General features: G+C 45.8%; 1 protein-coding gene and 1 long non-coding RNA gene across 4 annotated transcripts; one reads left to right on the forward strand and one right to left on the reverse strand.

Annotated features, from left to right (window-relative positions):
• Positions 1–24: 24 nt before the first annotated feature.
• Positions 25–22,994, reverse strand: NDUFA3 (NADH:ubiquinone oxidoreductase subunit A3). 2 transcript variants are annotated; one of them, XM_024742229.1, is made up of 5 exons: positions 22,845–22,994; positions 2,787–3,096; positions 2,553–2,627; positions 707–784; positions 25–180 (listed from the first exon to the last, which is right to left on the reverse strand). In XM_024742229.1, exons 2-5 carry the CDS (start codon positions 2,962–2,964, stop codon positions 89–91), a joined length of 423 nt encoding a protein of 140 aa, XP_024597997.1. In that variant the 5' UTR covers positions 2,965–3,096; positions 22,845–22,994; the 3' UTR covers positions 25–88. The 2 variants fall into 2 exon arrangements, with proteins under 2 accessions (XP_024597997.1, XP_024597998.1); XM_024742230.1 differs by having other exon boundaries at positions 2,847–3,096; positions 22,845–22,992.
• Positions 3,079–4,871, forward strand: LOC112397917 (uncharacterized). Of its 2 annotated transcripts, XR_003002889.1 has the most exons (4): positions 3,079–3,111; positions 3,289–3,331; positions 3,728–3,860; positions 4,510–4,871. It is a non-coding gene; the product is annotated as an uncharacterized LOC112397917 (long non-coding RNA). The 2 variants fall into 2 exon arrangements; XR_003002888.1 differs by having other exon boundaries at positions 3,105–3,331.
• Positions 22,995–23,351: the final 357 nt, after the last annotated feature.

Genomic DNA, 23,351 nt, shown 5'->3' on the forward strand with positions numbered 1-23,351 from the left:
AGCCGCACACACTCAGACGCTGGGTGTGGTTTTCACATCTTTATTGGGGGCCGTCAGGGAGGGGGCCTCTCCCTGTCAATGGAGGAGCTCACAGTTTCTTCAGCCACTCCAGGCTTGGGCCCTGGGGGTCCTGCGGGTGGCTGGGCACATCAGGCATGTTCCCATCATCTCGGAGGGGCACTGTGGGACAGGAGGGTGGGCCACTGAGACGAGCAGATCGCTGGGGGCCCACAGAGAAGGGCTGGCCTGTCAGCTTACTTTCAAAGAGGGAAACGGGACCCCGGGGAGAGAGAAGAGAGAGTAAGGATCAGAAAATCAGAGATGCAGGGAAGTGGGGAAATAGAGACCTAGAGACATGGGAAACCAGAACGATGGATACAGAAAGGAGACCCAGAGAAAGACCCAGCAGACACAAGGAAGCAGAACAGAGACCTGGAGAGGTGAAGACCCAGGAAGACAAAACTCCAGAAAGCAACAGAGATTGCGAACCCGGACAAGGACAGAAATCTGGAACCGTGACAGAAACTCAAAGTGCAAAAACAGACAAAGCGAATTTTACGGTATGTGGATTGTATCTGTTGAAGGAAAAAAAGAGAGTCCAGACTGCACTGCAGAATCTTGGATCCCTGCAGAGGAAAGACCTGCCCATCATCATTCCACTCCCAGCTCAGCAAGGTCCAAGGCTGCTGCCCTGGCTCCCACTCACCTGGGTAGTTGTAGGGTGTGGCCTCATTGATCATGATGGAGTACTTGATGTAGGGGCTGAGGGCAGGCAGAATTATAGCTGCGGAGAGACACAGGGGTGAGGCCCAGGGGAAGGAGGTGGCGGCGGGGACCGTAGCTGAGCCTTTTCAAGATGGGGGTCAAGTGCATGCGGGGAGGGGAGGAGGGGGGTCCAGCACCTCCAGGAGGCCCCTTGGCACCCTGGGAGCCCCATACGTCAGCAGAAGAGTTTATAAGACTTTTTTTTTTTTGGAAGTGAGGGTGGAAGCCAAGCATCCACAGACTTGTGGGATCTAGAAGACACAGGAAGGAAGAAAGGGTTGGTCACAGAATGAGCTCATTTGAGTCATGGAGCATATTAAGGGGTGTGGGTCTGGGGTGTCCTGGGAACGTTCCAGAGAAATCATGAACTGTTACAAACTGAGGAGAAGGTTTTGTACAAAAAACAGTCATTGTGAAATTACAGTCCACCTGGGGTAGGAGCAGGGTGTCATGGTGGGTGGGGCAGGGCATGTAAAGGAATATTCTGGGTCAGTGCTGTCCGACATAAATATGAGAGACATGTATGTAATTTTTCATTTTCTAATAGCCACATAAAAGTTAAAACATACAGGGATTCCCTGGTGGCACAGTGGTTAAGAATCCGCCTGCCAAAGCAGGGGACATGGGTTCGAGCCCTGGTCCGGGAAGACCCTACATGCTGCGGAGCAACTAAGTCCGTGCGCCACAACTACTGGGCCGGCGAGCCACAACTACTGAGCCCTCGTGCCGTAACTTCTGAAGCCCGCGCGCCTAGAGCCCGTGCTCTGCAACAAGAGAAGCCACCGCAATGAGAAGCCTGCGCACCACAATGAAGAGTAGACCCCGCTCGCCACAACTAGAGAAGAGCTGCATGCAGCAACAAAGACCCAAGGCAGCCAAAAGTAAATAAATAAATTTATAAAAAAAAGTTAAAACATACAAATTAAAAGATAAATTTAACCTGGGATACCCAAGGCATTTCAACATATCCTCGGCATAAAAGACATTGATATTTTATATACTCTTTGTTATACAAAGTCTTTGAAATCCGGTGTATGCTTTACATCAGGGTAACATGTACCATCTCAATTCATACTGGCCCCATGTCAAGTGCTCAGTGGCCCATGCGACCCGTGGCTGCCGTGTGGGACAACTGTGTTCTAGAACCTCACTCAGTGTGTGGCCTGCCAACCAGCAGTATCGACAAGACCTGGGAACGTGTTAGAAATGCAGCATCCCCAGACCCACCCCAGACCTACGGAAACAGAACCTGTATTTCACCAAGACCCACAGCATTACCTCGAAATCTGAGTAGCCCAGTTCTACAGCTGAGGTTCTCAATCGCAGAAGCACGTTAGAATCACTGGGGGATTTTCACAAGACACAAGATTCCCTAGCCCCACCTCCACCCCACCCAATTCAATTCAGAATATGATGAGGGTGAAAGGGGAGAATAAGGACATTACTTTTCATTTATTATTATTATTTTTTAAGCTATTATAATGCACAGCTAGGGTTGACAACCTCTTCTTTGAAGGAATTCTGGACCTCTTGGGTTGGTGTGTACGGGGTGGGGAGCGATGGGGTGGTGGAGGAGCCATAATACTAGGGGTGTGGGGTGTTGGCATACAAGTGGGGACACGGAACGTTGAGGGCGGCGGTCGGGCCTCGGGGATACAGGATGGACCGATGGTGGGGGGGTCGATGGAGCACTGGTGAGGGGCAATGGGACCTCCAGGGGGTGGAGGAGATAAAGCCGGGACGCCGATTGGGGGTGATGCACTTTCGCGCCTGGGGCACTCACGCACCGAGACCCCCGATGGTGAGGGATGCCACTATCACCGGCTCCTTGGCCCAGACATTCCTGAGAAAGGCGGCGATTCCTGGAAGGGTGGGCGACGAGGGTCACCTCTGCAAGTGATGCCCCCGGTGACCTCTACCCCTCTCGCGCCACCCCCGCCCTGAAGGAGCTCCCTCGTGACCTCTGCGCCCCCCTCCGGCCCGGACCCCACCGCCTCCACGGGGGCTCCATCTTGCCCTACCCCTGGCACCAACCGGGGTTCTCGGTACCATCCCCGCGCGCTGACGGAACCCGCACTTACTCCCGGCCATCTTGGTCTCGGCAACGGCGGCGGCGGCTGCGGCGGCGAGGGCGCGAAGCACTCTGGGAGTTGTGGTCCCTGGGCACGGCCTCCGCAGTCGGAGTCCGCGCGTGCTCATTGGCGCAGAACAGCAATCCCAGGCGGCGGCGGGGGTGCGGAGCACTCTGGGAGTTGTGGTCCTGGCCCGCTAGCCTCCACGGGCTAAATCCGCGCGTGCGCACTGGCGCAGAACAGCGGTCCTAGACGGTGGCTGCGGGGAAAAGAGGTGATGCTGCAGATTTAAGCGCAAACCTGTCTTGGCGCACTTGCCGCCGCTCTTTTTTTCTCTCCGCCTAGAAAGTCGTTCCAGAGGAGTAACTTTCAGTCCTCCTACTGCGGCCCAGCTAAGGCGGAATGCATCAGTCCTCATTTTATAGTTTACTTATGAGAGCCCATTTTACAGATGGACAAACGGAGGCTGGGAGAGGACGAATCACCAATTTGAGGTATCAGCTTAAAATCAGTTCGTCCTGCAAGCCCTAAGTCTCATCCCAGAAGGGTTAGGGACCTTCTGTATACTCTCACAGTGCCCTATGTGACCTCCATTATAGCGTACATCATTTTGTTCTGTTTTGTTTTAACTAACCTGGTCGGAATCTGCCTTTCCATCAGGCTGGGAGCTACTTGAGCACAGTAATGGGGTCTGACTCCCTTCTGTGCCCCTTTCCCCCAACCGTGTAGCACAGGGTCTGGCGCATAATAGGTGCTAATTTTTTTGTTTTTCGAAGTTTAATGAACACAACAGTTATGACTGCGCCCTCTCCCAACTTCTTCCACAGCACCATGGGGCTGTGACACAGTCACCCAGGGGCCCCCACCTCGCTCCTTCCTTCCTTCAATAGGGCTCTGGCTTCCTGATGTTGCCTCATTTCCTGGTAGGGGGGAGGGCACAGCCAAGCCCTGGCTCCTGTTCCTGCTCCAGCCGAGAACTGCCCACCATGGCCCTGGTGATGAATCTGCAGCTGCTGACTCTCTGTGAGACACCCCACCCCCTTCTCCCTGGGCCCCTGGCTGGGCTGGGGTCTCCCTGAGGGCAGGTGCAGGGTGATCAGGAGGCACGAGCTGAGGGTTTGGAATTCTAGGCCAGAATAACAGGACTGGGGTTCAGACCCCTGGGTCCTAAGGCAAGAGGACCCAGGGGTCCTGAATTCCTGGGTTCCTGGAAGAGGAGGAAGTTGGGGGCAGGATTCTCTAGATCTTGAAGCAGGAGAGGGCTAGGGATCTGAATTCCTGGAGACAGAGAACCTATGGTCCTAGATCTTGATGTGGGAGGGAGATGGAGAAGCCAAGACACCTGGGAAAGAAGGAAACTGGGGGCCCAGACTCCTGCAGCCCAGAGAGGAGAAACTGTGGGCTCAGATTATTAACTCCTGGAAACGGTGGAATCCAAGGGCCTGAACTCTTGGGTGTAGAGGCAAGATGGGCTTGGGTCCAGACTTTTGGGCTCTTAGATAAGTGGGGACTGGAAGTCTGAATTTATGGCTACTGAGGAGAAAGTATGGGCAAGATTTCTGTTTCCCAGAGGATAGAGGGCCTGGGGACTTAGATTCCTGGGTGCCCAATGAGGTGGGGCCGGGAGCAACCGAAGGCTTTGACAAGACCAAACCCCTTCGACCTTCTATAGGGCTGGTGTGTCACGCAGACATCACTCCAACTGGTGAGTAACACTCCGCACCCATTCTCCTGTGTGTTGCTGACACCCCATTTCCAACTACTCGGATTTTATTTTGGTGCCTCCCCTCCCCCCAGATTTCCTTACTTCCCTCCCCCTTCCTTTATTTCTTTCCCTCCTTCCTTCCTCATTCATTTTAGTGACCAGTATAGGTAAGTAGTGAAGATCATGAACTTTGGAGTTAAAGAGACCTAATCTGGGGCTTCCCTGGTGGCGCAGTGGTTAAGAATCCGCCTGCCAAGGCAGGGGACACGGGTTCGAGCCCTGGTCCGGGAGGATCCCGCATGCCGCGGAGCAACTGAGCCCGTGTGCCACAACTGCTGAGCCTGCGCTCTAGAGCCCGTGAGCCACAACTACTGAAGCCCGCGCGCCTAGAGCCCGTGCTCCGCAATAAGAGAGGCCACCGCGATGAGAAGCCCACACGCTGCCTTAAGAGTAGCCCCCGCTCACCGCAACTAGAGAAAGCCTGCACACAGCAACAAAGACCCAATGCAGCCAAAAATAAATAAATAAAATTTAAGAAAGAGACCTAATCTGGAACCCCAGTTTCACCATCGTATTCATTTATGACCTTGAACAAACCACTGAATGCTGAGACTCAGGTTATTTCTCTGTAAAATGGGCTGTTGTGAGGATTTAATAAAATCACATGCATAAAACCCTTGGCTCAGAGCTTGGCAAAGTGCAGGGCTCAAGAAATAGGATCTCTGGCCATGCCTATTATTCCCCTTTGAAAAGTAGGGTCCGCCACCCTGAGACAGCGCTGGGTTTCTTTCCAGGGTTTCTGATGGGTGAGACGTCTTCTTCCTCTCAATTTCCCTCCATTGCACTCCAACTTCAAATAAGAATCACCTGGAGAACCAATAATACCTTAGCTATCAATTTATTTTAATTATTTTTTAAATGTTAAAGCTCACATATATTCATGGTTTTAAAAGTTATCATCGAGGGACATATAACAACCTCCTTCTTCCCCTTCCTCATCTTCCTTCAATAATCTCTGAATCCTTATAAAAAATTTCCATGCTTTCAAACACACGTATTTTTGTACTTCTTTTTCTCCCAAAGCAAAACTGATATTTCGTGACTCACATGGTTCTGCATCTTACATTTTTCACTTTGCAATCTCTCTTGGAGACATTTCCATGTCATCAGAGCTAGCTCCACCTTTTTCTCTGTTTTTTAAAGCTGCTGTCTAGCATTTGCCATCGTACGGCTGGATTCTAGTTTACTTGGTCCTCTTGATGCATATTTAGGTTGTTTCCAACTCTTCCCCTCACAATCACTTTTAAATGAGGAAGAGAAAGGGGAATGTTACCACCTCGAACACTTGCAAAGTGATTTACGGTTTTTGACACAGCGTTTCCTTTGTTCGTCACCCATAAATTCTCAGTTTCCAAGATGTCTGTATGGAGATGTGATGCATCTGGTACAGCCTCTCTTTTCTGTTTTCTCTTGTCTGCTTCACTCTACTCAGCCTTCAGGTCTCAGATTAGATGCTGTTTCCTCTGCAGACTCTTGCCTGACCCATCTGTGCTCCCACAGTGCCTTGTCATACCGTGATGATTTATCAGGCTATGTATTAACTCTCTCTCCCAGACTAGACCACACGCTCCTGCCAAGAGGGACCAGGTCATTTTATCTCCACATCTCCAGGGCCTGGCACGTAGGCGGGCTCAGGAAACACGCACATTCTGACTGGATGACTCTCCATGCTGAGGGCTACATAAGCAGGCTCCATATGTGTACCCTTTTATGGTGGGCAGAATAATGGTCCCTCAAACATCTGGTATCCCAGTTCCCGGAACCTGTGACTATGGTATACATGGCAAAAGGGACTTAACAGGTGTGATTTAATTAGGAATCATGATACGGGGAGATTATCCTGGATAATCTGGGTGGATGCAACATAGTAATTTTAAGAGGGAGGCAAGGGGGTCAGAGTTTGAGAAGGCAATGTGAAGATGGAAGCAGAGATCAGCGTGATGCAGGACCACAAGCCAAGGGATGCAGGCCCCTCTAGAAGCTGGAAAAGACAGGGAATTGGATTCTCTGCTAGAGACTCCAGAAGCAACACAGCCTGCCGACCTGTTTTGGACTTCTGACCTCCTGAACGGAAAAATAAAACATTCATGTTGCCTTACGCCACTCAGTCTGTGATAGTTTGTTACCACAGCAATAGAAACATGAACGCTATTAGATACTTCTGTCTACTTTTGTCCCCGCGCTGGCTTCCCCCAAGGTCTCATTCATCTGCTTACTGCACATTTATCTAATGGCCACCACGGGCAAGGTACTGTGCTAGGTGCTGGAATTACATGGGGAGTAACAGCAGACATGAACTCTGCTCTCTTGAAGCTCACAGAGAAATTTATACTCACCGTCTTGATTAGGGGGCACTTGAAGCTGCTGTGACAAACCCCCAAGAAAATGCTATCTATAATTTTATTTCTCACTTAACAGTACATAATCGAACAGTCTAGAGCTGTTTATCAGCATTTTTGCTTTTATCAACATGTAGCTTTCATACGTAGTTCAGAGCCAGCAAGAAAGGAAAAGGGAGGGAGGGAAGGAGAAAGAGAGACAGAGAAAGAGAGAGAGAGAGAGAGGGCTCATACAATTATTATTAAGAACAGCAACCAGATTTTAAACATGTCTCTGACCAGGACTTACAGGCCAGGTCTAGCTGCAAAAGTGTCTGGGGAGGTGGGGGCATACAGGCTCTAGAGAGTGCCCTTCTAAAAATGGGAGGGGGTCTCTGTTACTTAAAGGAAGAAGGGAAATTTGGCTGCTGGGAAACCGTTAGCCATCTTCACCATTACAACTATAGCAAAAAGAAGAGGGAGTTTCGCGAGGAAGATCTGATCTCATCATTGAGATCTCTGAAGAAGTGATGTGAGATCTGAAAGACGAGCGGATGTCAACTAGGGGTCTGGAAGGGTGTTCTAAGCAGAGGGAACAGCATGTGCAAAGGTCCTGTGGAGGAAGCAAGGTGTGGTGAGGGACTGAAAGTCCTGTCCTACTGCCACCTTATGGTCGCATCTTTTTCCTTGATCAGCACTGAAATCCCTGAACTCACTACAGGCACATAATAGGGCTGCACCTGAAAGATGGTCAATGTGGCTGAAACAGATAGCATAAGGTGAGAGAAAATGCAGTAGAGGTAAAGCTGGAGTGTCAAGCTGACCTATACTCAACTTTGTAAGTTATAATAATAAGTTTGTTATTCAAAGGGAGATCTGACAAACATGGCCCTGGCTGTCATGGAGATTAGAATCTAGGAAGGATTTTCTAGAAAAGATCTTAGATGAACTTCTCTTTCTAAGCCTGCATCTTCCTTATCATGCATTAAATGTTTATTTATTTCCCTTCTCTCCAAGGGAAATACGGGAATAAAACATTGTGAACACTTCCCAATTAAGTCCCATTAAAATCAGCATGCCCCTCCCTTATGTTCACAGCAGCACTATTTACAGTAGCCAAGACATGGAAGCAACCTAAATGTCCATCAACAGATGAATGGGTAAAGAAGATGTGGTGCATATATACAATGGAATATTACTCAGCCATAAAAAAGGATGAAATGATGCCATTTGCAGCAACATGGATGGACCTAGAGATGATCATACTAAGTGAAGTAAGTCAGAAAGAGAAAGACAAATACCTTATGATATCACTTATATGGAATCTAAAATATGACACAAATGAACTTATTTACAAAACAGAAACAGATTCAGACACAGAAAACAGACTTGTGGTTGCCAAGGGGAAGGGGGTGGGGGAGGGATGGACTGGGAGTTTGGGATTAGCAGATGCAAACTATTATATATAGGATAGATAAACAACAGGGTTCTACTGTGTAGCACAGGGAACTATATTCAATACCCTATGATAAAGCATAATGGAAAAGAATATGACAAAGAATGTATCTATATGTATAACTGAGTCACTCTGCTGTACGGCAGAAATTAACACGACATGATAAATCAACTCTACTTCAATAAAAAAAAAAAAATCAGCATGCCCCTTTCTTAGAAAGACAATATGGTAGTCACTTCTGTTGTTTGCCAGTGTTGGGGAGGGGGAAATTTCCCCCTCTACCCCTTGAGTTCTTGTGGCTGGACTAATAATAACATTGACACAAGACAGACTAACAGTAAGACAGGTAACCAACCAGGACCTACTGTATAGCACAGGGAGCTCTACTCAATATTCTGTAATAACATATATGGGAAAAGAATCGGAAAAAGAATGGATATATGTATATGTATAACTGAATCACTTTGCTGTATACCTGAAACTAACACAACATTGTAAATCAACTATACTTAAAAACAAAAACAAAAAAACCCAAGGACTTCCCTGGTGGTCCGGTGGTTAAGACCCCTCGATCCCAATGCAGGGAGCCCGGGTTCGATCCCTGGTCAGGGAACTAGATCCCATATGCATGCCGCAACGAAGATCCCGCATGCTGCGACTAAGACCCGGTGTAGCCAAATAAATAAATTTAAAAAATTAAAATAAAATGATGCTCAGAGAGTGAACAAAAGCAGGCAGCTTTTATATATTTTTACACAATAAATTTGTGAGGGTTTGACAGGATAAAAAACTTAGATGTGGATGCTTAATTAGTATGGAATTTAATGCAAAGTTTGGGCTTGGGTAGTAACTTTAATTCAAAACAATCAATATGCCATTGAAGCACATTTTGGGGTGGCCTGCCTTTTGACCCAATACCAAGGATCTCCAAATGACCCCCATTTGGGGCACTAGTATATACATGAGCCAAAGAAGGCCTCTGTATATGCATGTACCTCTTCACAGCAGGCTGAGATCCGTTAGCTCAAAAGCCCATTGGCGCCAAACTCAAAGTTTTACACATGCAATTGTTTAAAATATAGACCCAATAAGCAGATTTTTAACTAGTTAGAGCCTGCCTGCTTTGCATACCCCAAGAAATTGCAGCCAGCATCTGCTAGCCATAGGTAAACCCTGTACCACCACGAGACCCCAAACTGCTGCTGTGGGCTGGAGCTCTCTGACCCGAGGCTCCCTGCCTGTGCAGGGGAACAACAGCGCCTAGACCCAGACGCCTCCTCTTCAATAGCCCTCTTGTTTCCTAGCCCACCTCCCCTTCTGGGTAGCAGCCCCCAGCCCTTTGCCTTTGGCAGGTTTCAAGCAGCGAGGACCCTTCTCACATGCAAACCTGTCCAAACAGCCTCCAAAGAAAATTCCTTGTGTGCTACTGCCACCTTGTGGTCATATCTTTTTCCTTGCTCAGCGCCAAAATCCCTGACCTCATTAGGGGGCCAATACGACGGCATTCGCAGGCTTTGTTGTCTGTCCTGGACGATGAGTCGTGGATGGCAGTGGCGAGTGTCACTCTGTTCCCAGCTCTCTGTTCCACCTGACACAGTGACCAGCAATGCTTGAGAAGAGATTCTGGCCTCTCCATCAGTCTGGGTACCTGAGCGAGAGAAGGAGCAGCGCCCCCTGCCGGCTGTCCCCACTATTGGCTACCTGCCCCGCCTGGCTCCAGGCACCTCTAAGAGCCAATCAACGTTACCGTCTTTTTTTTTTTTTTTTTTTTTTTTTTTTGCCTTGCTGCAGTGGCTAGGGATTGAACCCGGACCATGGCAGTGAAATCCCCGAGTCCTAAGCACTGGACCGCTAGGGAATTCCCAATGTTACCGTCTTTTTGCGCACCTGTTTCAGTCAATTAGGACTTTTATAACAAAATACCCTAGACTGGGTGGCTTGAACAACAGAAACTTATTACTCACAGTCTGGAGGCTGTGAAGTCTGAGACCAGAGTGCAAAGAATGGTTTTGGTGACAGCCCTCCCCCGGCTTGCAGAGAGCTGCAGAGAGCTGCAGAGAGGGGGAGAGGAAGAGAGAAAGAGAGAGAGAGAGAAAGAGAGAGAGAGAGAGAGAGATATCTCACCTCTCTCATTACAAGGGCACTAATCCCATCATGGGGGCTCCACCCTCATGACCTCATCCTAATTACCCCCTAAAGGCCCCATAATACCAGCACATCTAGAGTTAGGGCTTCAACATAAGAATTCGGGGGAGATACAGACAGCCTCATAACAGCTTGCGTCTGGAGATCTTGTATCCATTGCTTATATCTAAAGAAGTATGGAAAGTTCATGCCATGGTAAGGGGGTGGTTCTTCTATGGCATCCTGGAAACTTTTCACATATTCATTTAGTCAGAGGCTTGAACTGTAGCCAATCTGAGTCTTGGCAGAAAGCTTAAAAAAAAAATCTTATGATCCTCCTGGAACATGAGAAAATGAGAGGCTTGTGAGCAGCTGCTATCTCCCATCTCCCACTCACTTTTTTTTTTTTTTCTGGCTGCACCGCGTGGCTCAGCTCCCCAACCAGGGATTGAACACAGGCCACAGCAGTGAAAGCCCAGAATCCTAATCACTAGGCCACCAGGGAACTCCCTCCTACTCACCTTTTTATCTTCCCTGGAGGCTTTCATGAGACAGTTTCTCATTGCTTCCTGGGTTCTGATGAGATGTCTTTCTGCCCAGTGCCCCTCAGATTGGAGCTGCAGCATATAAAAATGCTTAGCTGTAGTCTAGATTTGACTCTTACACTAGACTAAAAAGGTATTTGGCCTTTGCTCCTGGCTGCTGGCACAGAGCTCCTACAACCCTCATAATTTCCTGAGTGAGGGTGGTGGGAGTGCCTTGTGTTCTAAATAAGGCCACTCTCGGCGGGTCTCTAGGGGCTGGTCATCAGAAGGACCAAGTCTTGATTAGAAGCGTGGAACTTTCATCACCACCCCCAACTTCCAGAGAGGGGAGAGGGGCTGGAGATTGAGTTAATCACCAATGGCCAATAGTTTAATCAATCATGTCTATGTAATGGAACCTTCATAAAAACCCCTAAACAAAGGATGAAGATCTTTCTGAGTCATAAAACTGATTTAAGGAATCTGGTTAGATAAAGTGCCGAGTTGAAAGCATTCCCAAGAACATCAATCTTGTTTTCTGGTGGAATGTGGAGAATTACATGAGTATTCATAACTCTTACCAAAATTGTTCTCTTCTTTGTTGAAATAAGTTCACACACAGAAGTGGTATTTGAACAAAAAGGTCTCATAAGAATCTCAAGATTTAAAAAAATCACTGCCACATCTTTTGAAAATAACTTTCCAAGAAACACCTGTAATTATAATTGGTTTTCCTCCTTGATAATTTGTTGCCTTGTTGCTTTTTCTATGTTCCTAAATGGTAAGACAAGTAAGACCTATCAAGACAACAGAGCCGCAGGACTATTTTTGCTCTTCTTCCAAAAGAAGGATGGAAAAAACAATAAAAACCTGTGATTTGCTTGGTTTCTCATTTTAACGAAAGATTGAGAATTTCTTTTTATTTAAATTAGCATATCTATCAAATGCAGTTTGTAGACTTGTAGTTTAAAGATTTGGATCCTGATATTTTTTAAAAAAAAAACTGGAGATTTCTGAGATCACTGGGGAAATTTGAATACTATCTGAGTATCAGATAGTATCAAGGAAGTACTGTTGGTTTTCCTAGTGCAATACTGCTGTGGCGGTTATATATTTTTTTAAAAGATTCTCATCTAATAAAGACATCTGTGTACAAAAATATTTTGGGATTAAAAAGATGAGTTTAAAAAAAAAAGCTCTTCTACTGGAGGAAAAAGAAAAAAGGATGAGTTCACAAGAAAACTCACTCAATAAAATTTACCTATTACTTTAATTACTACTATTATAATTATAGCACATCAGGCATAAGCACAATTCTGGTCCACATCCCTCCATCCTCGAAGGCAACAACAGCTTGGTCCATTTCTGAACATAAAGGTGCAAAACTGGATCTGGGATCGTTTTCCCAGACACTTTTAGGGTTTTAGTTTGAGGTCCCCAAATCACTCAAAGTCTACACCCCTGTCTTTTCTCCATTATCAGGAGATGTATGGTTGTCAATTTATGGTAAAGAAGGAAGCAATAAAACACTGCTCAGGGTCTTCCCTGGTGGTGCAGTGGTTGAGAATCCGTCTGCCAACGCAGGGGACACGGGTTCGAGCCCTGGTCTAGGAAGATCCCACATGCCACAGAGCAACTAAGCCTATGCACCACAACTACTGAAGCCTGCGTGCCCTAGAGCCCATGCTCCACAACAAAAGAAGCCAACACAATGAGAAGCCCACGCACTGCAACGCGGGGGCTACTCTTTGTTGCAGTGCGTGGGCTTCTCACGGCAGTGCCTTCTCTTGTTGCGGAGCACGGGCTCTAGGCACATGGGCTTCAGCAGTTGTGGCACATAGGCTCAGTAGTTGTGGTGCACAGGCTTATCTGTTCCGCGGCATGTGGAATATTCCCAGACCAGGGATCGAACCTGTGTCCCCTGCATTGGGAGCACAGACTCTTAACCACTGTGCCACCAGAGAAGTCCCACAGGCGGGCTTCTTAGTTGCAGCTCCAGGGCTCCTTAACATGGCTTGCTGGCTCCTTAGTTGAGGCACTTGGGCTCCTTAGTTGTGGCATGTGAACTCTTAGTTGCGGCATGCATGTGGGATCTAATTCCCTGGCCAGGGATCGAACCTGGGCCCTCAGCATTGGGAGCATGGAGCCTTATCCACTGGACTGCCAGGGAAGTCCCAACATAACACTATTATATATAAAATAAACAACAAGGTCATACTGTATAGCACAGGGAACTATATTCAGTATCTTGTAATAACCTATAATGGAAAAGAATAGATAACTAATAAGAACCTGTTGTATAGCACAGGGAACTCTACTCCATACTCTGTAATGCCCTATATGGGAAAAGAATCTAAAAAAAGAGTGGATACATGTATACGTATAACTGATTCACTTTGCTGTACACCTGAAACTAACACAACATTGTAAATCAACTATACTCCAATAAAAATCTTTTTAAAACTATAATGGAAAAGAATATGAAAAAATGTGTGTGTGTATATATATACATATACATATATATGTATGTATGTATAACTGAATCACTTTGCTGTACACCTGAAAGTAACACAACATTGTAAATCAACTATACTTCAATTTAAAAAAATGTTTTAAAAAAGGTATGGATTGGACACTAGCACCCAGCTGTGCTCTTCTTCTATGTGATCAAGACCGAGAACTGAAAAGAGAATGACTGTCTCACACAGATTCAAGGTTTTTAATCTCATGTCATTGTACGAACCTAGTCATTTTCCATCTCTTAGAAAAATCCTGCAGAAGTAGTACTTGTCCTTGTTCTGCATTTGAGGAGCCTGAGATGGACAGCCGACGTGACGTGCCAAGCCCACTCAGCTACTCAGTGGAGAAGCGGAATTCAAATTCTTGTCTGTGCAGTTCCCAAGACCCTGATTTTCCACTGAGCCATACTAGGAAATTTAAAAGGTCTTAGTTTGGGGTAGAAAAGTGTGGAGAGTGAATGAAAGGTGTAGGGGTTGGGAAAAGCTCAAGAAGATAAGTGAACAGTGAATCCAGTGATCTTCGTAGGTGTTGGCCATCTTTTATGTAAAGGGCCAGAAAGTCAGAGAGGCTCAGTGAGCCACAGGGTCTCTGTTGCAACTTCTCAACGCCTGTTAGAATTGGGAGGGGGGGGTGAGGTGGGGGGGGGCATCAAAAAGACAAGAGAGGGGAATTCCCTGGTGGTCCAGTGGTTAGGGCTCCGAGCTTCCACTGCACGGGGCATGGGTCATGGGTTCCATCCCTGGTTGGGGAACTAAGATCCCTCAAGCCAAGCAGTGTGGCAAAAAAAAAAAAAAAAAAAAGTAAAACAAAGATAAGAGATATAGTGTTGGTGGAGGTGCAGAAAAGGGAACCCTCATGCACCGCTGGTGGGCATGTAAACTGGGGCAACTGTTATCAGAAACAGTATGGAGGTTCCTCAAAAAATTAAAACTAGAACCACCATAGGATCCAGCAACCCTACTTCTGGGCTTGTATGTGTCAACCCTATTTCTGGCTTCAATAGTGTATATGTGTCAATCCCAGTCTCCCAATTCCTCCCACCCCACACCTTCCCCCTTGGTATCTATACATTTGTTCTCTATGTCTGTGTCTCTATTTCTGCTTTGCAAATAAAGTCATCTATACCATTTTTCTAGATTCCATATACATGTGTTAATATATGATATTTGTTTTTCTCTTTCTCTGTATGACACTCTCTAGGTCCATCCACGTCTCTACAAATAACCCAGTTTTGTTCCTTTTATGGCTGAGTAATATTCCATTGTATGTATGTACCACACCTTCTCTATCCATTCCTCTGCTGATGGAAGTTTAGGTTGCTTCCATGTCCTGGCTATTGTAAACAGTAATTTCAATTTTAGAGTTTTGAGATTTACTGTGGGGCACCAAGGAGATTACTCCTGGCCAGTTGTAATGTCAGAGATACATTTAGACCATTCTATGAGAGCAGAAAGAAATATCTCAGGGCAGAAGACTACGCTTACAGCAGCTAGATGTCCTTTCACAGGGTGAGGGTCTCCCCACCTCTTTTCCCCACTCTTCAGTTGATGTGGGTTGTTATGGTCTTGGAAGGAGACTGCAACACATGGCAAGGAATTGGGGGAATCACTGTGATTCCTGGAGCTTCAATAATCTTTGCAAACGACTCTCTTCACATACGGCTTCAACTCAGTCAGTCAACACGTATTTACTGAACATTTGCCAAAATCTAGGCACTTTCTAAACACTGAGGATGTAGTCCCTGCCCTCAAGGGGCTTAATTTCTAGACTCCAGATATCCTTTTTTTTTTTAATTGGAGAAGAGTTGCTTTATGATGTTGTTAGTTTCTGCTGTACAGCAAAGTGAATCAGCTATACGTGTATGTATTTCCCCTCCTTTTTGGATTTCCTTCCCATTTAGGTCACCACAGAGCATTGAGTAGAGTTCCCTGTGCTATACAGTAGGTTCTCATTAGTTATCTATTTTATACATAGTAGTGTATACTTGTGAATCCCAATCTCCCAGTTCATCCCATCACCCCCTTCTCCCCTTGGTGACCATACGTTTGTTCTCCATGTCTGTGTCTCTATTTTTACTTTGCAAACAGGTTCATCTGTACCATTTTTCTAGATTCCACCTATATGTGTTAATATATTTGTCTTTCTCTTTCTGACTTACTTCACTCTGTATGACAGTCTCTAGGTCCATCCATGTCTCTGCAAATGGCATGATTTCATTCCTTCTTATGGCTGAGTAATATTCCATTGCATATATGTACCACATCTTCTTTATCCATTCATCTGTTGATGGACACTTAGGTTGCTTCCATGTCCTGGCTATTGTAAATAGTGCTGCAGTGAACACTCAGGTGATGCGTCTTTTGGAATTCTGGTTTTCTCTGGGTGTGTGCCCAGGAGTGGCTCCAGATATCTTATGATTTCAAGAGCATCAGGAATAATAGATGTCATCAAACCCTAAGTGCTTCTTCCCCAACCAAGTGGTTTTTGTCATCACTGATGTCTCTAGAAGCCATGGCACCAGGGGAGGGGAGGGGTACTATACTTTCTACAGTGTTGACACACTCAGGACACACCATGGGTGACACACTTGGGTGACAAAGAAGATCAGGAGTGAAGTCTAGTGTCTCTTGTCCTCTCCCCGACCATGAAATCTAGAGATGACATCACAGGATAGTATAGAAGAATAAGATGGATAAAGATGGGTGGTGGAGAGAAATGGGTGGGTTCTGGGGCAAAATGGCAGGACCATTCAACACCCAGGGGCATTGTACTGTGTGTACTACCAGACAAGAGCCCCCTTCTTGGCCTCACAACCCAGAGATCACCTTGAGATTTGGGTGGCGGGTAAAGTTTTGCATGATTTGAGGACTTTTTTTTTTTAATTTATGAGATTGACTAGTCATCCCCTGACTCTCATTTCTACATCACTTGCACTATCTCCTCTTTTTAACATCTTTGCTTTCTTAACTTTTTACTCCTTTGCTTTTTTTGATATAAATTTATTTATTTAATTTATTTTTGGCTGCATTGGGTCTTTGTTGCTGTGCGCGGGCTTTCTCTAGTTGCAGTGAGCAGGGGCTACTCTTCGTTGCCGTGCACAGGCTTCTCACTGCGGTGGCTTCTCTTGTTGTGGAGCACAGGCTGTAGGCGCACGGGCTCAGTAGTTGTGGCTCGCGGGCTCTAGAGCGCAGGCTCAGTAGTTGTGGCGCACGGGCTTAGTTACTCCACGGCATGTGGGATCTTCCTGGAGCAGGGCTCGAACCCATGTCCCCTGCATTGGCAGGTGGATTCTTAACCACTGAGCCACCAGGGAAGTCCCCCCATGTCTATTTTAGATTGCATTTTTTCTCTTCAATTATATCCCCCTTTTAACATGTATTAGAAATCATTATAGATTCACAGGAAGCTGGAAAAAATAGTTCAGATACTTAATGATCCATTATTCATCCGTAACAATAAAAAATCCAAGAAGTTGACGTTAGGCAGATGACATGATACTCTATATAGAAAACCCTAAAGACTCCACACAAAAACTATTAGAACTAATAAATGAATTCACCAAAGAGGTGAAAGAATCAATGAATTAGCCAAAGAGGTGAAAGACCTATACTCTGAAAACTACAAAACGCTGATGAAGGAAACTGAAGATGCTTCGAAAGGATGGAAAGATATCACATGCTCTTGGATTAGAAGTATTAATAGTCAAAATGGCCATACTACCCAAAGCAATCTACAGATTTAATGCAATCCCTATCAAAATACCCATGACATTTCTCAGGATCTAGAACAAACACTCCTAAAATTCATATGGAACCACAAAAGACCCCAAATTTGTAAAGCAAGCTTGAGAAAAAAGAACTAAGCTGGAGGATAAAAGAACAAAGCTGGAGAAAAAAGAACAAAGACTTCAGACTATATGACAAAGCTACAGTAATCAAAAGAGCATGGTACCAGCAGAAAAACAGCCACATAGATTAATGTAACAGAATAGAGAGCCCAAAAATAAACCTGCACATTTATGGTCAATTAATTTATGACAAAGAAGGCCATATACAATGGAGAAAAGACAGTTTCTTCAATAAGTGGTGCTGGGAAAACTGGACAGCTACATGTAAAATAATGAGATTAGAACATTTCTAGGGAACTATATTCCACATCCTGTGATAAACCATAATGGAAAAGAATATTAAAAAAATGTATATAGGTATATAACTGAGTCACTTTCCTGCACAGCAGAGATTGGCATAACATTGTAAACCAACTAGACTTCAATAGGGACTTCCCCAGTGACACAGTGGATAAGAATTCGCCTGCCAATGCAGGGGACACGGGTTCGTGCCCCGGTCTGGGAAGATCCCACATGCCACGGAGCGGCTGGGCCCGTGAGCCATCGCCGCTGAGCCTGCACATCCGGAGCCTGTGCTCCGTGGCGGGAAAAGAGGAGAAAGAACTAAGATCTTTAAAAATGAGGAAATTCTACAAGAGCTATCTGACTTCATTATGAAGGGCAACACTAGGATAATGGGTATCCCAGAAGAAGAGAGGGAGAAGGGAGCAGAGAGTTTATTTAAAGAAATAATAGCCAAGAACTTCCCAGATTTGGGGAAGGAAATGTATGTCCTTGAAGCTAAGAGAACACCTTATTAACTCAACGCAAAAAGACCTTCTCCAAGGGGGCTTCCCTGGTGGCTCAGTGGTTAAGAATCTGCCTGCCAATGCAGGGGACAGGGGTTCAAGCCCTGGTCTGGGAAGATCCCACATGCCACGGAGCAACTAAGGCCGTGCACCACAACTACTGAGCCTGTGCTCTAGAGCCCAAGAGCCACAACTACTGAGCCCACGTGCCACAACTGCTGAAGCCCGTGCACCTAGAGCCTGTGCTCCACAACAAGAGAAGCCACCACAACGAGCAGCCCAAGCACTTCAACGAAGAGTAGCCCTGGCTCGCCGCAACTAGAGAAAAGCCTGCATGCAGCAATGAAGACCCAATGCAGCCAAAAATTAAAAAAAAAAAAGACCTTCCCCATTATATTAAAACTGTCAAAAGTCAATGACAAAGAATTTTAAAGGCAGTCAGGGAATAAGGATGGTAATCTACAAAGGAACTAGGCTATCTGTAGCAGAAGCTACAGGCCAGGAGACAGTGGAATGACAGTCTCAAAATACTGAAAGATTAAAAAATGCGTCAAGGGCTTCCCTGGTGGCGCAGTGGTTGAGAGTCCTCCTGCCAAGGCAGGGGACACGGGTTCATGCCCCGGTCTGGGAAGATCCCACATGCCGCGGAGCCGCTGGGCCCGTGAGCCATGGCCGCTGAGCCTGCGCGTCCGGAGCCTGTGCTCCACAACGGGAGAGGCCACAGCAGTGAGAGGCCCGCGTGCCGCAAAAAAAAATTAAATTAAATTAAAAAATAAATAAAAAATCTGTCAAATGTGCCCAAGGATACTCTATCCAGCAGAGTTATCTTTCCAATATGAATTAGAAATAAAGGGGGACACAGAGTTTTGAGGGCATTAGCCCACTGTGGCCCTCTTTGCTCGGCAAAGCAGTAAAGCTATTCTTCCTGTCAAAAAAAAAGAGAAAAGAAATAAGCCTTTCCCAGACAGAAAAAAGCTGACAGAGTTCAACACCAGACATTCCTTACAAAAAATGTTGAAAGGAGCTCTTCTACCTGAAACAAAAAGGCAAAAGTACACAAAATGTTGAGGAAGGTGATAAACAGATGGATATATCAACTCTATATCACAATAGGTTTTTAAACACTTAATTACAGCATAAAGGTTAAAAAGGAAAAAGTAGTACAAATAACTATAGCCACTTCAATTTGGCAACAAGCTCATAACATAAAAAGGGATAATTTGAGACAACAAAAACAGAAAAGGGAAGAGGAAAAGGATAGAACCCACACAGGCAACTGAAGATAAGATGGTATCAGCAGGAAAAGGACTATTTCATCTATGGGATGTTTTATACAGACCTCATGGGAACCACAGCACATAAATCTAGAGCAGAGACATGAAATATAAAAAAAAGAGGAAACTAAGAAAAATATCATAGAAAAGCACTAAACTAAAATGGCAGATAGAAACCTACACAAAAATAAACAACAGAGATACAGAGCAACCAGGAAACAAAAGATAAAGTCTTTTTTCTTTTTTCTTTACAGAGTCTTTTATCTTTTATCTAAGTCCTCCTCTATCAATAATTACCCTAAATGTAAATGAATTGAATTCATCAATCAAAAGACACAGAGTGGCTGGATGTATTAAACAAAAACCCAAGGCCCAACTATGTGCTTTCTCCAAGAGACTCATCTCTGGGTTTCTAAAAACAAATGCTGGCTCAAAGTAAGGGATGAAAGATGATACTCCAAGCAAATGTCAGCCAGAAGAAAGTGGGTGTAGCCATACTCATATCAGACAAAATAGACTTCAAGCCAAAAAAGGTAACAAGAGACAATAATGGACATTATATAATCACAAAGGGAACAATTCGTCAAGAAAACATAACAGTTACCAATACAAATGCACCTAACATAGGAGGACCAAAATATATAAAGCAATTATTTTTTTAAAATAAATTTATTTATTTACTTTTATTTATTTTTTTGGCTGTGTTGGGTCTTTGTTGCTGCACGTGGGCTTCCTCTAGTTGCGGCGATCAGGAGCTACTCTTCGTTGCGGTGCATGGGCTTCTCATTGCGGTGGCTTCTCTTGTTGCGGAGCACGGGCTCTAGGTGCACGGGCTCAGTAGTTGTGGCACGTGAGCTCAATAGTTGTGGCTTGCGGACTCTAGAGTGCAAGCTTGGTAGTTGTGGCGCACGGGGCTTAGTTGCTCCGCGGCATGTGGGATCTTCCCGGACCAGAGCTCAAACCCACGTCCCCTGCATTGGTAGGCGGATGCTTAACTGCTGTGCCACCAAGGAAGTCCCGATTATTTTTTTTAATAAAGCAATTATTAACAGACGTAAAGGGAGTAAATGACAGCAACACATTAATAGTAGGGGACGTTAACACCCCACTTCCATCAATGGACAGACCATCCAGACAGAAAGTCAACAAGGAAACTATAGCCTTAAACAAAATATTAGAACAAATGAATTTGACAGATCTGTACAGAACATTCCATTCAAATGCAGCAGAATACACATTCTTCTCAAGTGAACATGGAACATTCTCAAGCATAGACCATAGGTTGGGACACAAAACAAGTCTCAATAAATTTAAGAAGACTGAAATCATTTCAAGCATCTTTTCCGACCACAGTGGTATGCAGCTAGGAATCAACTAAAGAAGAAAGCTGGAAAAATCACAAACATATGGAGACTGAACAACATGCTACTGAACAACTATTGGGTCAGTAAAGAAACCAAAGGAGATAAATGAAAATATAAGATACAAAAATCTATGAGATGCAGCAAAAGCTAAACTTCTAAAAGTGAAATTTATAGCAATACAGGATTACCTCAAGAAACAAGAAAAATCTCAAAAAACAATCTAACTTTACACTTAAGTAATTTAAAAAAAGAACGAACAAAGCCCAAAGTCAGTAGAAGGAAGGAAATAATAAAGATAAGAACAGAAAGAAATTAAATAGAAACTAAAAAGACAATAGAAAAGATCAATGAAACTAAGAGTTGGTTCTTTTTTTTTTTTTTTGCGGTACGCGGGCCTCTCACTGTTGTGGCCTCTCCCGTTGCGGAGCACAGGCTCCGGACGTGCACGCTCAGCGGCCATGGCTCACGGGCCCAGCTGCTCCGTGGCATGTGGGATCTTCCCACACCGGGGTACGAACCCGTGTCCCCTGCATCGGCAGGCAGACTCTCAACCACTGTGCTACTAGGGAAGCCCAAAGCTGGTTCTTTAAAAAGATACACAAAACTGACAAACCTTTAGCCAGACTCACTAAGAAAAAAAAGAGAGAGGGCTCGTAAATAAAATCAGAAACGAAAGAAGAGAAATTACAATGGATACCACAGAAATACATTTTTCCAAAGAGGACATCCAAATGGCCAACGGGCACATGAAAAGATGCTCAACATCACTATTAGGGAAATGCAAATTCAAACCACAATGAACTATCACCTCACACCTGTTACAAGTGCTATCATCAAGAAGACAGGAGACAACAGGTGCTGGTGAGGATGTGGTGAAAAGGGAACCCTATACAGTGTTGGAGGGGATCTAAATTGGTCCAACCACTATGGAAAACAATATGGAGGTTTCCTCCCAAATTAAAAATAGACCTACCATATGACCCAGCAATTCCACTCCTGGGTATATACCCAAAGGAAACAAAAACAGGATTTTGAGGAGGTATCTGCACTCCCATGTTTATCACAGCACTATTCACAATAGCCAACATAATGGAAACAACCCAACTTGATCAACAACAGATGAATGGGTAAAAAGATGTGGTATATATACACAATGGAATATTATGCAGCCATGAGAAAGGACATACCGCCATTTGCGACGACATGGGTGGACCATGAACTCATTAAGCTAAGTGAGATAAGTCAGACAGAGAAAGTAAGTACTCTATGAAATCACTCACTTATAAGTGGAATCTAAAAAAGTCAAACCTGTAGAAAAGAGAGAGTAAAATTGTGTTACCAGGGGCTGGGGGCTAAGATTGATGGTGTTTAAGGGTACATATTTGTAAGGAGTAGTAAATAAGCCATAGAGATCTAATGCACAGTAAAACGAACATAAACAGTAACACTATCGTATAATTATGGAATGTGATAAATATTGTTACAACATATATAATGTATCAAAGTAACAGCTGTACACCTTAAATTTACACAATATTACATGCGAAATTTATTCAATTAAAAAAATTGACATGACAGAGTGAGCACGTCTAGCATGTCCTATTTTAAGACTTTTAAAAGTATCAAATTGTCTACAGTAACAATGAACTCTCGAGAGAAAAAGAATCCCTTGCATATTTAGGGAGCTCTTTGGGATGCCACACCCAAAGCACCTGAAATCAAAGAACCCCCTCTCCTCCGGGCAAGCCTGAGGCAGCGGGAGAGGGAAGGCAGGTCTCCTGGCCCTCCCCCACCCCCAGCGCAGTGAGGGGCGCCGCCAGCCCCACCTGCTGGGCCCCCCGCCGGCCCCCCAATGCCACCTGCTCGCCCCTCCGCGCCCAGGCCCGACAGAGGCGACGGGGTGCACCTCGAGGGCGCGCGCGGCCGCTTCCGACGGCGGGGCTCGAGAGCATCTCCCCGCCTCCCTGGGAACGGCCGCTCATCTAGCGACTCCGGTTGTCACCAGGGAGCTCGCGGCGGATACTCACCCGTTGGGGATACTGTTCTTCCTCACCATGATGCGAGAGGCGTGACGCTCCTACTCCCCAGGAATCCCACTCTTAGGCTTCTTCTAGAACATACAGCGGATCAGCTGCGGCCGCGGGCGTGCACACGTGGGAGGCTGGTGAGCAGACGGTGCTCACAGGTTACCGAAGGCGCACGCGTTGCGCGCGCTCGGTCCAGGCGGCGGAGGGGCGCACAGCGCATGCTCCAAGGCCGCCTTGCCTGGCGCGCCCTCGAGAGCAAGCGCGAAGCTGAGGGCGGGAGGCTGCGGGTGTTGGGTGGGCGCGTAGGGAGCGGTGAGGGTGGGTTGGTGACCTCTCCTAGACCGCGGTAGATGGTGCGTCCTGCATTCGCTGCCCAGAGAGAGCAAAAGTGCCCTGTCCATCCAGATGAATGTCATACTGCCCGTTAGAGCCACCCCCACCCTTCCGCCGACCATCCCTATTAAATCCTCCAGTATTTGTCTGGTGGGAGCTCTGCTCAATGGAAAA

Source organism: Neophocaena asiaeorientalis, unplaced genomic scaffold (assembly GCF_003031525.2).
Source record: "Neophocaena asiaeorientalis asiaeorientalis breed wild unplaced genomic scaffold, Neophocaena_asiaeorientalis_V1.1 scaffold614, whole genome shotgun sequence".
In the NCBI taxonomy this organism is placed as follows: Eukaryota; Metazoa; Chordata; class Mammalia; order Artiodactyla; family Phocoenidae; genus Neophocaena; species Neophocaena asiaeorientalis.

Bases quoted from the DNA above. Each gene is read 5' to 3' on its own strand.
- NDUFA3 (XM_024742229.1), bottom strand. From the start codon at position 2,964: ATGAGCACGCGCGGACTCCGACTGCGGAGGCCGTGCCCAGGGACCACA. The intron at 2,628-2,786 runs GTAGGGCAAGAT...CCACCCTTCCAG, and splicing joins AACCCCGGTTGGTGCCAGGG to GAATCGCCGCCTTTCTCAGG. The intron at 785-2,552 runs GTGCGTGAGTGC...GTCTCTCCGCAG, and splicing joins CCTCACCATCGGGGGTCTCG to CTATAATTCTGCCTGCCCTC.